Genomic DNA, 17142 nt, shown 5'->3' with positions numbered 1-17142 from the left:
CTTCGAGCCCCGTGGCCGGCGAGGGCCTTTCTGTGCGGAGTTTGCATGTTCTCCCCGTGTCCGCGTGGGTTTCCTCCGGGTGCTCCGGTTTCCCCCACAGTCCAAAGACATGCAGGTTAGGTTAACTGGTGACTCTAAATTGACCGTAGGTGTGAATGTGAGTGTGAATGGTTGTCTGTGTCTATGTGTCAGCCCTATGATGACCTGGCGACTTGTCCAGGGTGTACCCCACCTTTCGCCCGTAGTCAGCTGGGATAGGCTCCAGCTTGCCTGTGACCCTGTAGAACAGGATAAAGCGGCTAGAGATAATGAGATGAGATTATTAGACAGGGAGATTATTATTATTAGACAGGGATATTATTATTAGACAGGGATATTATTATTATTAGATAGGGAGATTCTTTTGTGTAATCTGAGGTGAAGTGGGTTTTGTGCTTTGGTTTTTTGGGGCGCGCGCTCTCTCTCTGCCATGACGATCCTGTAGGCTGCACTGACGCAGCTGAAAACTCCGGTCGTCGAGAAAAGAGATAAAAGCCCGCCCACACTGAAAGCTGATTGGCTTATTTTGCTGAGTAACCCAATCAGGATGCTCTTTGTCTGGCATGCGCTACATGAACAAGCACACAGGCAGTGTTGCCACATTGGGTGGTTTTAAGTGCATTTTGGCGGGTTTTGAACATATTTTGGGAAGGAAAACGTCAGCAATATCTGGCAACACTGCACACAGTCTCCCTCGCGCGTGCACATTCTAAGATGCGTGATGCAGACCTTAATGTTGCGCGCGCGCGCTCTTGCTCGCTTCTATCAATATGCAGGAGACTCCCGGAAGTTCTGGGAGACTTGGGATGTCTGCGTTATAAGGTGACCACAGATCGTTAATCATACCCCCCCCCCGAAAATTTCTCAACGGATTTACATCGATCTCAAAAACGATCATTTTGGTCTGAAAAAGTCGGAAATCCGCCGATCGGCGGAAAATTCTCATCCCTGCTAGAGTGAACAGAGATCCGTCAAATGAAGAGACGACGATGAGATTTGCGTTTAAATGCCACAAGTCACTTTTACCTCAGGTGATGAGACAGAGACTGATATGGATGATGCTGACAATCAAAGGTGTAAATGTATTCCCTATTGTTAACTCCTTAAGATTCATTATAGTGTGACAGTGTGGTTTCTCCTTAAGCAAGCTAGGTTACAAATATAAAAAGGTATTGCACCCATTGAAATTTAACCATTAAATGTAAATGAAATGTTCTCCTATTTTCACTTTTGGGGGTAACCAGGCATTAAAGCATATACGCAGAGCCATGGCCTCACTTTCGTTTATAAATGCCTTGAGACCTAAAGAATGGCACAGGAATAGTTTTAAGCATTAACAATAAATCGAGGGTTATGTATATAACCGCGGTTCTATGAGTTTCGGATGACCGCCAGAGGCGGTGCTTTCAGCACATGGATATCCATCACACGAACGTGCAGGTCGAGTAATAGTAACAACAAAGTCACGTGTGACCTGGGTGACGTCACCCCGTGACCCCGGCATAAAAGACCGGTAAACCCAGGAAGTGACCTCTTGGCAAATCTTCTCGTGTACACTCCGAGTGACTGCCAAGCTCTGGCGGTCATCCGAAACTCATAGAACCGCGGTTATATACATAACCCTCGTTCTATTTCGTTTCTACTGACCGCCAGAGGCGGTGCTTTCAGCACATGGATGACTAATACCAACCAGGTCATGAGGAGTGCCTACCCGTACCCAGTGCTGCTGCGACGGGCCTGGAATGACAGCCGTCGCCACAGGATTATGTGGGACGACATTAAGACGGTAAAACCTGGTGAAGGTGCAGCTGGAAGCCCAGGAGGCTGCGCTGCATATGTCTGAAAGGGGCACGCCCTTCAGTGATGCCCATGAGGCTACCACGCCCCGTGCAGAGTGCGCCCTGGCAGCCGGAGGAATCGGGAAGCCACTGTGCCTGTAGGCATGTAATATGGCCTCGACTATCCACTTGGATAGCCTCTGCTTAGAGAGCGCCAGACCCCTCGACGGTCCTGTGTGGCACAGAAACAGAGCGTCACTCCTACGGAAGCCCTCTGTACGCGACACGTACACCCTGAGGGCGCGAACTGGGCACAAAAGTTCCGACCTCTCACCATGGCCCGCCTCAAACGCCGCAAGGCTAAGGGGCTGGTTGACAAAGGTAGCAGAGAGGGTCTTCGGGAGGAAAGAGGGGTTAGGCCACAGGGTGACCCCACTGTCGCCAGAGTGCCACTGCAGGCACTCCCCACTGACTGACAGCGCGTGTAGTTCCCCGACGTGCCTCGATGTAATGGCCAGAAGAAAAGCAGTCTTCAGGGAGAGCCATGAAATGTCTGCCGTGAGCAGGGGCTCAGAACGGTGCGTCGCAGAGAGCCTGCAGCACCAATGAAGGTCCCATGTGGGTACCCGGCTCCGTCGGGGGGGTCTCAACCGGAGAGCACCCTTCAAGAAACGTGCCACCAAGGCGTGGGACCCCACGGTCCTTCCCCCAACTCTGGCATGCTGAGCAGAGATGGCAGCTGCATAGACCTTGATGGTGGCAGGGGTAAGACCCTTATCAAAAGCAGAGACTGGCGGAACAGTCAAATGGTCGGCAGGGGGCAGCATGTAGGCTCCTCCCCCCGAGTTAAGCACCAGTTGGAGAAAAGCCTCCATCTGTTGGCATAGAGGGCATTGGTGGGGGGTGCCCAGGAGCTTGCAATGGTATTGACCACTGCCGGCTCACAAGGACCTCGCAGGGGGTCCGGCCCTTCAGCGGCCATACCCAGAGCTGCAGACGGGCTGGATCCGGGTGCCAGATCTGCCCTCCCAGCTGTGATAGGTCAGTCCTCACTGGCAGGCACCAGGGGTCGCCGTTCAGAAGTTGCAGCAACTTGGGAACCACACTCTGCCCGGCCACCGGGGGGGCGACAAGCAGCAGCCCGTGGTGGTCCATCGCAACCCTGTGTAGGGTTGGCACGATCAGCAGCAGAGGGGGGGAGGCATACAGCAGTTGCCTCGGCCAAGCATGCGCCAGCGCATCCTGGCCCAGGGGACTGGGGCCGTGGAGGCTGAACCACAGAGGGCAGTGTGTCGACTCCTGGCAGGCAAAGAGGTCCACCTCTGCCCTGCCAAAACGTTCCCAGATGGCGAGAACCACCGCTGGGTTGAGTCTCCATTCCCCGGGATCGGGGTCCTGGCGGGACAGCAGATCTGCTGCCCTGTTGGCAGTGCCTGGCAAGTACATGGCACGCAGGCTCAAGAGATGTCGATGGGCCCACCGCAGAAGTTGGCCAGCCACTTCCAAGCACTGGAGGGACTTTGTGCCTCCCTGGTGGTTGATGTAGTACACTACCGTAGCGTCGTCCGTCCGCACCAGAACGTGTCTGCCGGTCAGGCCTAGGAGGAAGTGCTGTAGGCCGAGGAACACAGCCCGTAGCTCCAGCACGTTGATGTGCTGCGCCCGTGCAGCACCGGGTGGAGGTGGAGACCGTTGAACCACCTCTGAAGCGGCATAAGTCCAGAAGTCCCAGCGGGACCAGAGAGGAGGCTGCCGTAAGCATGCCCAGCAGGCGCTGAAAGGTCTTCAGGGCGAGTGACCTACCCCGTCCGAAGCGGCCAAGCAGTAGGCGGATGTTGTGGATCCTTGTCTGGGAGGGAGTTACCATCAACGACCTCGAATCCAGGTGCATGCCCAAGAAAGTCGTCTCCCGGCTGGGCACCAGCGAGCTCTTCTTGTAATTCACCCTGAGCCCCAGCTCTACGACATGCGAGAGCACAGTCGCGATGTTGGTGCGGGCCTGAGCTGCTGACCGTGAACAGACAAGCCAGTCGTCCAGGTAGGGCAGGACACGCAAACCCCTTGCCTGAAGTAGTGCCGATGCCGCTGCCGCACACCCGGTGAACACACGGGGTGCCAGCGATATCCCAAAGGGCAGAACATTGAACTCGAAAGCCTGGCCCTCGAAGGCAAACCGCAGGAACTGCCTGTGGTGTGGCACAATGGGAGCATGGAAGTAGGCGTCTTTCAGGTCAAAGGTGACAAACCAGTCGCCCGCCTGGATGTGGTGTAAGACATCCACTGTACGCAGCATGCGGAATCTCATGGTCCTCAAGTGGGAATTGAGGGACCTCAGGTCGAGGATCGGGCGGATACCGCCGTCCTTCGGAACCAGAAAATACCTGGAGTAGAACCCACCTTGCTGTCTCTGCCTGTCGACGGGAGAGACTGCTCCTTTCTCCAGGAGGGTGGCGATTTCCTGCCGGGGGACGAGGGACTTCCCCGGATGGCTCACGGTGGTGTTTGACCCCATGAAACGTGGTGGACGGCGGCAGAACTGGATGCGGTAACCCTCGGTGAGGGTCACCAGCACCCAGGGGTCAACGCTCTCCAGCTTTGGAGCTGTTCGCTGGAAAAGCGGCCGACCGCCGGCGCGCTGATGTCAGCGCCGTCCAGAGCGCCCCCGTCGGTCACCATGGGGGCGACAAGGAGTGGACTGGGTGTAGGGGGCGGCACCGCGGGTCCGGGAGGTGGTGGGGTGGCGAAAGTCATCAACCCGTCTGGTCTCCTGGCGGGTGCGTGGCCGAGACAGAGTCGGTGTGGGCCCCCTGAAGGACTGGGCAGCATTGCCATGGTGGTGGGCCTGGCGGGGGCCAGCAAACTGCTGTTACGCCTAGATGACCTGGGCACTCCGATCCAGGGCTTGCTGAGTGGCTTCGCCAAACAGCTCCCCGGGGACAACAGGGAGAGAGTGCAGCACACGCCGGTCGGGCTCGGCCAGAGGGGACTGTGCCCGCCATATCTGCTGGCGGCCGAGGGTGAGATACGACATCAGCCGGCCCAGTTCCCGCGACGAGTAGGCAAAGGCCTGGAGCCGCGTCACACAGCTCCCGTGATGCCGCGCTCATCCCCTCCAGCGTCTGGGGGTCCATGACACCTGGCTGGCAGAAGGGAACTTAAATAGGGCGAGAACGCTCCAAGTAAGTAGCCCAAAATAAACTATCAGGCCGAAATAAAAAATAAACGACCGGGCGAACACACCCGTGGTCGGGAATATTAACAAGGATGGCGCCGTGCGCTACAGAACTGATAAACAGCGGCGAGAAACACCGCTTTAATTTAAATGAATGAAGACCGCTTACCTGAGCGACAACAACCGGCCTCCAGCAGCGAGGACACGCCTCGGAGGGCTAGTCAGCTAACTCCACCGAGCGAGAGCGCTCAGCTTAACGGAGTAACAACCAATACGAATATAACACACAAGACAGCCGGCCCGTGAGCAGGCCGGAGACAAGGCTACACAAAACAAGCGGTTGATAATATTAACAAGGATAGGCACTGTGCGCCACAGAACTGATAAACAGCGGTGAGAAACACCGCTTTAATTTAAATGAATGAAAGCCGCTTCTCAATGTTGGGCATCTGCAGGAGGCCATAGGTAGGGGTGTCCTGCATTGCCGCCAGGGCCCTGCAGTCACTAGGGAGGTGGGAAGGCATCTAGGGTCCGCCCAACACCTCTGTAACTCCTCGATGTATGAGGCCGAGGGCGGAACAGACAACGAGGAAGGCTATGTGGGACCTCTGAAGAAAGCGCTCTGATGCTGGGCCACCGGGGCGTGTCCAACCCCAGACGGGCCAGTGCAGCCCTCAGCGTTGGCTGGATGCTCAGGCACATGCAGTCTGCGCAGGCCATGTCCGTCAGCCCCTGCCGCAGGTGATCAATACCCAGGCATGAGGGGCACTCGCGGTGGCCGTCCTCCGGTTCGAGGGGGACCGGCAGTTGGCGCAGCGAGAGAAGAGGTCCATGACGCCTGGCTGGCAGAAGGGAACTTAAAAAATAGGGCGAGAACACCCCAAGTAAGCAGCCCAAAATAAACAATCAGGCGGTAATGAAAAACGACCGGGCGAACACACCCGTGGTCGGGAATATTAACAAGGATAGGCGCCGTGCGCCACAGCACTGATAAGCAGCGGCGAGAAACACCGTTTTAATTTAGATGAATGAAAACCGCTTACCTGGGCGACAACAAGCCAGCCTCCAGCGGCGAGGACACCGCCCCGGAGGGCTAGTCAGCTAACTCCACCGAGCGGGAGCGCTCAGCTTAACGGAGTAACAATACGAATACAACCCACAAGACCGCCGGCCTGTGAGCAGGCCGGAGACAAGGCTATACAAAATAAGGCGGTTAATAATATTAACAAAGATAGGCGCAGTGCGCCACAGAACTGATAAACAGCGGCGAGGAACACCGCTTTAAATTAAATAAATGAAAACCGCTTACCTGAATGAGGACAAGCCGGCCTCCAGCGGTGAGGACACCGCCCCGGAGGACTAATCAGCCAACTCCACCGAGCGAGAGCGCTCAGCTTAACGGAGTAACAAACAATACAACACAAGACCGCCGGCCTGTGAGCAGGCCGGAGACAAGGCTACACAAAATAAGGCGGTTAATAATATTAACAAAGATAGGCGCAGTGCGCCACAGAACTGATAAACAGCGGCGAGAACCACCGCTTTAAATTAAATGAATGAAAACCGCTTACCTGAATGAAGACAAGCCGGCCTCCAGCGGTGAGGACACCGCCCCGGAGGGCTAATCAGCTAACTCCACCGAGCGAGAGCGCTCAGCTTAACGGAGTAATAAATCAATACGAATACAACACACAAGACAGCCGGCCTGTGAACAGGCCGGCGGCGAGGCTACACAAAACAAGGTGGTTAATAATATTAACAAGGATAGGCGCCGAGCGCCGCAGAACTGATAAACAGCGGCGAGAGGAACGCCGCTTTAATTTAAATAAATGAAACCCGCTTACCTGAAGCGAAAACAAGCCGGCCTCCAGCGGTGAGGACACCGCCCCGGAGGGCTAATCAGCTAACTCCACCGAGCGAGAGCGCTCAGCTTACGGAGTAATAAATCAATACGAATATAACGACAAGAAGAAAAGAGTTGGTGGACTTAGCGCAGTTTCTTGGAGGGTGCATAAGCACAGCCCCAACCCTACGGGTAACGAAACTACCACAGCGCTTTGTCCAAATTTCAATCCAACTCGCAACCTGCAAACGCGAGAAGATGTAAGAGGTCACTTCCTGGGTTTACCGGTCTTTTATGCCGGGGTCACGGGGTGACGTCACCCAGGTCACACGTGACTTTGTTGTTACTATTACTCGACCTGCACGTTCGTGTGATGGATATCCATGTGCTGAAAGCACCGCCTCTGGCGGTCAGTAGAAACGAAATAGAACTAATATAGTAATTTTTACGATTAAAGTGATTCATATAGGTAGTGGTCTGAGTGAATGACCTTGATGTCCGTAACGTCACAGCAGGAAGTCTATCGGTCTCATCGCCAATTCCGCTATACTAAAACACAGAGCTGACTGCAACTCCGATCCTCCATTTTGAGCTAATTTATGGCCATGCCATGTAGATGTGTTGCTGCACCCACCAGCAACACAACAGAAGGTGGATTTACGTTGCATTCATGGCCCAAGAATGTTCAAACTGCAAAGATTTGGACGTGTTTTGCGAGAAGTTCACGGGCACATTGGGCGCCTACGAAGTGGTCTCTCCTCTGCTCTGCACATTTTACTGAAGACTCGTATGAGACCTCAAAAGAGATCTGTTGAGGAGCGTTGGCTATAAGCCCGTATTGAAAGAGGGTGCAGTACAAACAATTAAAGAAAAAGAAAGCTACAAGGAAAGTATTTATTTTATTTTTTTTAAACAACAAAGTTCAGTTGCACCAGTCCTCCCAGAGTGAGGTGAGGGTTGTTGCTAAAACCTGGGACGGAACATGGCATATCGCTTGGGCAGTGACCTGCCCGCGGTTGTTGCTAAAAGCGGTGACATCCCATTCCGTCCTGGGTTTTAGTAATTGCCTGAGCCTAGCAGTAATGGCGGAGTACTCGGTAATAGAGAGAATGGAGAATGAGTGGAGCAGCCGTCTTATTTCTAAACTGGATATTGCTGCCATCTCGCCCTTACATGGAAGAAGTGAATGAACAGAGAACTGAATGAACAACTGAAAATCAGATTGTTTCAAAACAATCGGCCACAAGATCGGCCTTCAAGAAGCAAGAACACAGATGGGTAAGCTCCGACTCTCATTTGGATAAAAAAACAAAAACAAAACAGCACGTTGTTTACCTGCATTTAGATTAATACATGTAACTTGTATTGTGTATTTAAGTTACTGGTGATTGTCTCAGTTCATCTGATTATTTAATTAGCCTTTTACGTTTTATCAGTGAAAATGCATGCATGTACACGTATGTTGCATAAGTTATAACACCCATCCTGTTTTAATGAGAGTCAACCCACAATCAATGAAGTCAAATCAGTCTTAGTTGAGTAAGTCGGTTACGGTATTTCTTACTTTCACCATACATTTTTATTTATATGACTTTGGTCTATAGCTGTCAAAGGCCTCGGCCTTAAAACCGGTTACCGCTGTGACGTCACGCACTCAGGGCTGGCTGGCTCAGCGGGGCAGCTCGAATGCCAACTTTGTGGTCAATTTTAACTCTCAAAAATATATATTTTTTATTCCCATTTATGCAGCATACAAGAGTCAAGGATGGAGATACTATCCACTCAGAAAGGTATTTAAAAATAAAGGTTCTGCGTATCTCCTTTAATGTTTTTTAAAAAATGTTTTAACATGACTTCTGGTTGTTATACACACAAAAGAGAAACATGTTTCAGTTCAGGAAAGCACATAGTTTGGATAACTATATATAGCATAAAATTTCAAATTTTGATCATGTGAAAGGGTTTTCCAGGTAGCCACACACAAAAACCACAATGCTTGAAAGGTCTACTAAGGTGGCAATGTCGATTTTTTCATTATACATCTGAAATAGTGTATTAATGAGATGCAACCCTGACTTATGGACAAACTTGAACTCTTTACCTGTAAAACGAGGCTGAAACCATGCGTTATATCACACTTGTACGGAAAAAGGCGGAAATATTGCCGGAAACACCAGAACTGCTTTCCGAATGGTTTCCATAAGGTGTGACATCACTTACAGTACACTGCCATATTCAACAAAATGGAAGATAATGCCAGCAACATTTCTTCACCGATTTCCAAGAGTATTTCGAACAATGACACGAATAGCAATGATGATCATGATACTCAAGTATTACCCTATCAATTCGAGCCGCATGCAGTTCCTACAGAAGAAGGTCTTGGTGCACCATGAGTGATGCCTGTGCTCTTCACTATGGACTGCAATGAGCTTGTTGCTCTTTTAACATCAGGGTTGTCCAGCGCTCTGTGCAGCAGTGCTTTTGTGCTTGGCACGGTGTTCTGAGCGATGTTGCTCGGTGGTGTCACGGTGGCTGTGCAGGTAGTTTAGGACATACCAGTGCTCTGCGTTGTGGTACTTCTGTGCTCGCTTTGTGGATCCATGGTGCGGTGTTCCGAGCGATGTTGCTTGGCAGCGTCACAGCAGCTGTGCAGGCAGTGTGGAACTTATTTTTGTGCGCCTTTTGGTGGGACTGTGGTTGCAACACCATTCGAATGACATCCTGACCTTTTGGTGGATTTTTTCCCCCTCTTTTTTTCTCCTTCTCTAATTGTAAAGTGACCTTGGGTATGAGAAAGGCGCTATACAAATTTAAAATAATAATAATAATAATAATAATTATAATAATAATAATTATTATTATTATTATTATTATTATTATGTATTATTATTAAATAATAATAATAATAATAATAATAATAATAATAATAATAATAATAATAATTATTATTATTATTATTATTAAGAAAGGAACACAGAAAAGTCCTCTGGGAATGACGGGTCGGAATCACACCCCCAGCAATTGGGTTGAAATGACTGGTAAGAGTTTTTCTTAATATATTCTCAATAAAACTGCTCATTAAATGGTATGAGCTGTTGTTAGTATATTCCCAATAATTATTAGAAAACATTTATGATGTATTTAAAGTGACAAATTAATGGAAACGTTAGATATATCATACTGAAATAAGCATAGTCATTTACTTGTAACCGGAAGACCATATACCAGTATTCTGTCACCTAGGTCTAGGCTTTATACAAAATCACAGTCTTCAACACAGAGGATGTGCAGCAAATGGCATTTATCCATTGCCTTCTTACGTTTTTGTCCTTTGGGAATTGATGCAGGCTAGTTTTTTCACTTCTGCCATTGTTGCATCCTTCCACACAACACCTGGATCCAACCATTACCTCAAATAATCTTAAAAAATACGAACGCAAACAATCCTCACTGTTCTCACGTCTCTCAATTATGGCAGCATGTACTGTGAGTGACGTCACCTGTCGGGAGTTTACAAACATTTCCGATCATCAACTGAGCAGCGATAGCGTGGAAAAATATGCGAAAGTAACTGGCTAACTAAAGTCATTTACTATCATAAACGGTCAGAAAATGGGCTCTTATGTGCTTGAAAACCACTATTTGTTTGTTTAAAATAAGAAAAACATGCAGGGTAACTGTCTTCTTAGTTGGCCTTTAACATTCTGCAAATGACAGATCCTGAGCCAAATAGACAGATGCAAATGAGGCCAAATATTAATGAAATGCAAGATGAAGCCTATATTACCACACTAAACAAAATATCACTGTAAAAAATAAATACTAATAATTGTTTCGACCATTATTATAAAGTACAACCTGCCACTGAGCTGTGTTTAGGCACATCTAACTAACATTTCTGAGCACAGAGCAGAAAGAGGTAACAAACCCAAAGACACTGCTGCAAAAATCATGCAATTACCCATGGGACAATAATACATCATGCTGCTCTTACCTTCACTTTGAGTGTGTTGACCGGGAGTTTATCCAAGGACACAGTCAGGGGGAAGATGACTTCATCATTCAGAACCACTGGCTCATCCACAGGTGACTGAACAAGATCACAAATTGGAGAAACACATATCACATACCCCTTTTCCACCAAATCAGTTCCAGGGCTGGTTCGGGGCCAGTGCTGGTTCACAACTCGTTCAACTTGCGAACCAGCTGAGAACCAGTTTGCTTTTCCATAGCTCGGACTGCTAAGGGGAGCTACGTCATTACGCCACTGTATACGTCAGTTACGTCGCTGCGTTTGCATAAACCTTGGCACGAACATCGAAGCAACAACAACATGGAGAAAAAGCAGCAACAACAACAACAATAATGGATAACTTTGCGTTTGTACAGCTGCTGCTTCTGGCTTTACGGTGCTTCATTGGGATCAGAAAACGGCAGGAAATGGTACCCTCTCGCAGTCTTGCTATTGTTGTTGGTCTTAACAACTCCGCCCCCCCCCCCGCTGACATAAGCAGTTCTTTCCTCTAGCCCAGCAAAGAGCTGGTGCTACCCTGGAACCGGTTTTTCTGGCCCAGAGCCAGTTCTTTGTCAGTGGAGGCCACACCTGAGCTCACGCTAGCCGCTCGCACGTCCGCAAATTGCGAAGTTTTATTCCAATTTGCAAAAAGAAAAATCATCTGTATTCGCATTTTATGTGAAAGTCATTTAAAGTGTAAGCAAAATCCATCAAACAATTGTGATTTCTCAAGATAAACAGTACCTTTCGTGTCCATCTTCGATGTTTTGATTTATAACCAACGCCCCTGAGTTTCGAAGCTTCTGATTGGTTGACTGCAAATTACGTCTTCCAATAGCGTCGGACCTTACATATAAAATGATCAATTTCCGAGTTGCGCTGATAATGTCGGCAATTCTCGCTCATTAGTGAACAAGATTATAGCGAGGTTTGTTTAAAATAAATTATCCGACTTTACGTATGACAAAAACTTACCTAAAAAGTGAGATAACATATTAGAATATTCTGTTAGCTTTCTCAGTTAGGGATAAAAACACGATATAACCATTCTAAAGACGTATTTTCTACATAATATCAACCCTGACAGAACTTTGGAAGAACTCACAGATGAACCAGGATATATCAACCAAGTGTACCTCGTTTTCAGAGCGTTTTGACGCACATGGTTCAAAGTTTGGGTTATGAGATTAATTTATAAGAAACAACCACTGATTTTAACTCCCTGAGCTCCCTTCATCCTACCCATAAAGACACCCCCCTCCCCCTAAACACACACACACACACACACACACACACACACACAGCAATACCAGTGGTTGAGATGTTAAATAGAATTTTGAAAAAAATAAAATTAAAAATAAAATTAATATATTAGCAAGGCCAGCCACTGATATTGGTCAAGTCAGACACTGATGTTGGCCAGGCCAACTTGGCCAGTTCAAATTTATACTTGACCTTGGGTTACCATGGACCTCTAAATGGCCTCTAACTCCCAAACCATGGCAGATGAAGCTTAAGTTTGTATGAGCAGTTAATATGAAATCAGCATTTTCCTGAACATAGCATACATGACCTCGGGGGACCTTGAAAGGTCAGACTCGAGGTCGCTCAACTTGAATTGCCTATACAGTGGGGCAAAAAATTATTTAGTCAGCCACCAATTGTGCAAGTTCTCCCACTTAAAAAGATGAGAGGCCTGTAATTTTCATCATAGGTACACTTCAACTATGAGAGACAGAATGGGGGAAAGAATCCAGGAAATCACATTGTAGGATTTTTAATGAATTAATTGGTAAATTCCTCGGTAAAATAAGTATTTGGTCACCTACAAACAAGCAAGATTTCTGGCTCTCACAGACCTGTAACAACTTCTTTAAGAGGCTCCTCTGTCCTCCACTCGTTACCTGTATTAATGGCACCTGTTTGAACTCGTTATCAGTATAAAAGACACCTGTCCACAACCTCAAACAGTCACACTCCAAACTCCACTATGGCCAAGACCAAAGAGCTGTCAAAGGACACCAGAAACAAAATTGTAGACCTGCACCAGGCTGGGAAGACTGAATCTGCAATAGGTAAGCAGCTTGGTGTGAAGAAATCAAGTGTGGGAGCAATTATTAGAAAATGGAAGACATACAAGACCACTGATAATCTCCCTCGATCTGGGGCTCCACGCAAGATCTCACCCCGTGGGGTCAAAATGATCACAAGAATGGTGAGCAAAAATCCCAGAACCACACGGGGGGACCTAGTGAATGACCTGCAGAGAGCTGGGACCAAAGTAACAAAGGCTGCCATCAGTAACACACTACGCCGCCAGGGACTCAAATCCTGCAGTGCCAGACGTGTCCCCCTGCTTAAGCCAGTACATGTCCAGGCCCGTCTGAAGTTTGTTAGAGAGCATTTGGATGATCCAGAAGAGGATTGGGAGAATGTCTTATGGTCAGATGAAACCAAAATAGAACTTTTTGGTAAAAACTCAACTTGTCGTGTTTGGAGGAGAAAGAATGCTGAGTTGCATCCAAAGAACACCATACCTACTGTGAAGCATGGGGGTGGAAACATTATGCTTTGGGGCTGTTTTTCTGCAAAGGGACCAGGACGACTGATCCGTGTAAAGGAAAGAATGAATGGGGCCATGTATCGTGAGATTTTGAGTGAAAACCTCCTTCCATCAGCAAGGGCATTGAAGATGAAACGTGGCTGGGTCTTTCAGCATGACAATGATCCCAAACACACCACCCGGGCAACGAAGGAGTGGCTTCGTAAGAAGCATTTCAAGATCCTGGAGTGGCCTAGCCAGTCTCCAGATCTCAACCCCATAGAAAATCTTTGGAAGGAGTTGAAAGTCCGTGTTGCCCAGCGACAGCCCCAAAACATCACTGCTCTAGAGGAGATCTGCATGGAGGAATGGGCCAAAATACCAGCAACAGTGTGTGAAAACCTTGTGAAGACTTACAGAAAACATTTGACCTCTGTCATTGCCAACAAAGGGTATATAACAAAGTATTGAGATGAACTTTTGTTATTGACCAAATACTTATTTTCCACCATAATTTGCAAATAAATTCTTTAAAAATCAGACAGTGATTTTCTGGATTTTTTTTTTCTCATTTTGTCTCTCATAGTTGAAGTGTACCTTTAGTGGCTACAAACAGTGTGCCACTGAGAGGCCAGGTGGGGAGTACTTAGCTGACGCGCAAACAATTGTCTTCGTTGTTGTCCTTTATTGATTCCAAACGTTAAAATCCATCCATCGATACAAAAGTTAAAAGCACGTCCTAAAACCACCACCGTACAAAGGGCTACGTGTGCAAAAGTGCGGTATGTGCTTTGAAGAGAAATGTTTCGTTATAAAGCGAGCATCATAGAGCGATCAACAAAAAATGTGCTCTCCCATTCTGCCCCCTCTCCCCTGCCTCTACCGGTGCCCAGGTGCCTAAATACAAAAGTAATTACCAACGCATCTCACGTGACACACCGCTATGACCGTCAAAATAAAAGTGACAAACACAAAGACAAGGCATATGGCCGCTACATCCCAGCCCCTAATTATTACCACCATGTCACTACGTAATAATTACCACACACACACTTAAATGTCCATGTCAATCACGCATGTAGCATGCAATCCTCTTGAAACCTAACAGTCAAGTCTGAGCCAGAGGTTCAAGCACATAGCCCGTCAGAGAGGTCTTTACCACCACCTTCTGTCCGTAATTATAGTCAGTCTGTGTCAGTCAAAACTAAATCTTCAGGCATCTGCCTCTTGCAGCAGGCATACTTTGGTTATAGGCCTGTCCAGACAGCTTGTCTTGGTCTTGACCTGGACTCTTCGGACCATGCCCTTTCTATCCGGGAAAGTCTGAATGACTCTACCCATAATCCAGGAGTTACGAGGTGCTGTCTGGTCGACTCTGAGGACAATGTCTCCAACCATAAAGTTGCGCTGTGCACCTGTCCATCTTTGTCGTTCCTGCAACTGTGGCAGGTACTCCTGAACCCACCGCTTCCAGAACTGGTCTGACATATACTGAACTTGCTTCCAACGACGGCGTGTGTAGACGTCGTCTTTCTGAAATACTCCTGGTGGTAAAGATGAAGAGGTCTTCAATAGCAACAGGTGATTGGGGGTTAAAACTTCCAAGTCATGAGGATCAACTGAGGCCTTAGTGAGTGGGCGTCCATTGAGAATTGATTCCACTTCACAGAGGACTGTATGGAAACCTTCTTCATCCAGGTTCTGTAAACGCAGTGTGGAGTTGAGAACCTTGCGCACAGATCTGATCAGTCTCTCCCAAACACCTCCATGGTGAGAGCCTGCAGGGGGGTTGAAGATCCATTTGATGTTTTTCTTCAACAAGGTGTTACTGATCTGTTCATGGTTCCAGCCTTCAATAGCCTGCCTCAACTCACGCTCTGCTCCCACAAAGTTCGTTCCATTGTCAGAGCGGATTTCCATGACTTGCCCCCGTCTGGCTATGAAGCGCCTTAATGCATTGATGAACGAATCTGTATCCAATGACGATGCAACCTCTATGTGGACGGCTCTTATTGCTAAACAGGTGAAGATCACTCCATATCTCTTCACGATGCTTCTGCGGCTCTTTACTTCGAAGGGCCCGAAGTAATCCACCCCGACTCTTGTGAAGGGAGGTTCGTCTGGAGAGACACGATCCACTGGCAGATCTGCCATCTGCTGACACCCTGGAGCTGCTTTCAGTCTACAACAAACTACGCACTTGGAAATGATTCTCCTAATGGCTGTAGTTGCACCAGTAATCCAATACCTTTGACGCAGTACTGACAACATATAGTTGCGTCCACCATGACCCACTTCTTGGTGAATGTGCCGAAGGAGAAGGTCAGAGATATGGAAGTCTTTTGCCAATATTAGGGGATGCTTAGCATCTTCAGACATGTCTGCCCTGCTTAATCGGCCACCAACTCTCAGAACTCCATCCATTAAAACAGGACAAAGTCTGAAAAGAGGGCTGCTCTTGCCGACACTTCTCCCTTTCTTCAGGCTTTCAATCTCTCCGGCAAACCTTTGTTTTTGGCAAAACATAATGATGGCCATTTCTGCATTCTGTAGCTCATCCACTGTTAGCAGACCCCTGGGTGTATTGTCTTGGAATGTTTCTGGGTGACAGTCTGAAACTGTAGTGCTCTGTTTATTCAAGTTCACTGTACAAAACACAGCAGTGCTGCCTTGATCCAGGAACGCATAGGTAGTCAGTGTCTTGTTACCTTTTGCTGACTTAATCTGCACTGGTACTATAGGAAGCTTACAATCGTCAGTGCCAGCCCCAGTCAAGCCACTGGATACAACGCTTCTGCTCACTGCTAGAGATGATCCCTCCTCTTCAGGTTCATTTAGCCTTGACTAGATGTAAAGCATTGTGGGATGTTTCGAACCACATAAGTCGCAGGACAAGCGCTTTCTACAGTCCTTACTAATGTGTCCTGAGCAAAAACAGGCAAAGCAAACTCCCTTTTCCTTTAAGAATGCAATTTTCTCCCTGTGGGCCTTTTTCTTCAGTTGGGAGCACACATCCAATGAGTGTCCAGCACCACAAAACAGACATGTCTTGGTGAATGGGCCATTGTCTGATGTCCATCCTTTTGCTCCTATATTCCATCCAACAGTATTCACACTTGTCGCGAAGCTACTCTTTTTGGGTCGGGACACAAAACTGGTTCTGTTCACGCTTTTGCTTGGTGAAGCATCTTGAATATTCCCAAACACAGGGTCGGTTAAGATCTTTGCTTGTTTTTCAATGAAATCAACAAGGTCGCAAAAGCCAGCTCTATGGCGACGTCACTCTTGAATTTCGCATGCCACACTTCTCCAACGATCCCTTAGCCTATAGGGCAACTTCCTTACAACGGCAAGCATGTTTGCTGGCAAATCCAGCTCGTACATGTACTGTCCGTCATTCATCATGTTGGCGCAACCTCTTAGAAACAGGCTGTAATCTTGGAGGGTCTTTACATCCTCTGCTTTAATCGGAGGCCATGCCAGGGCTTTATCCATGTAGGCTGTGGAAATTCTCTGTTCATCACCAAAATGTTCTTGTAACAGGGCCTTTGCTTGTGCATATCCTGTGTCAGGGTCAGCGTGCATGCAGCTTCTCACCAGCTCTCGAGGACGCCCTCTAGTGAATTGTTCCATGAAGTAAAGAGAGTCACTGTTGCTACTGGATTTGCTTTCAACCCCGTTTTCAAACGCTCTCATGAAAGAGTGATACTGTAGTGGATCTCCATCAAACACTTGAATATCTCTCTTGGG

The 17142-nt window shown here is 48.1% G+C and overlaps 1 protein-coding gene across 2 annotated transcripts in view; it reads right to left on the bottom strand.

Annotated features, from left to right (window-relative positions):
• The window catches only part of trappc14 (trafficking protein particle complex subunit 14), a 39495-nt gene that overhangs the window by 15468 nt on the left and 6885 nt on the right, over positions 1 to 17142 (bottom strand). For both annotated transcript variants that reach the window (XM_060935694.1, XM_060935704.1), the window contains exon 2: positions 10830 to 10925. In XM_060935694.1, coding sequence (XP_060791677.1) covers positions 10830 to 10925 — 96 coding nt within the window. The remainder of the gene's footprint in view (positions 1 to 10829; positions 10926 to 17142) is intronic.

This window comes from Neoarius graeffei, chromosome 1 (assembly GCF_027579695.1).
Source record: "Neoarius graeffei isolate fNeoGra1 chromosome 1, fNeoGra1.pri, whole genome shotgun sequence".
Taxonomy (NCBI): domain Eukaryota; kingdom Metazoa; phylum Chordata; class Actinopteri; order Siluriformes; family Ariidae; genus Neoarius; species Neoarius graeffei.
Note: the sequence above shows the minus strand (reverse complement) of the source record. Positions and strands in the feature narration are given on the sequence as shown.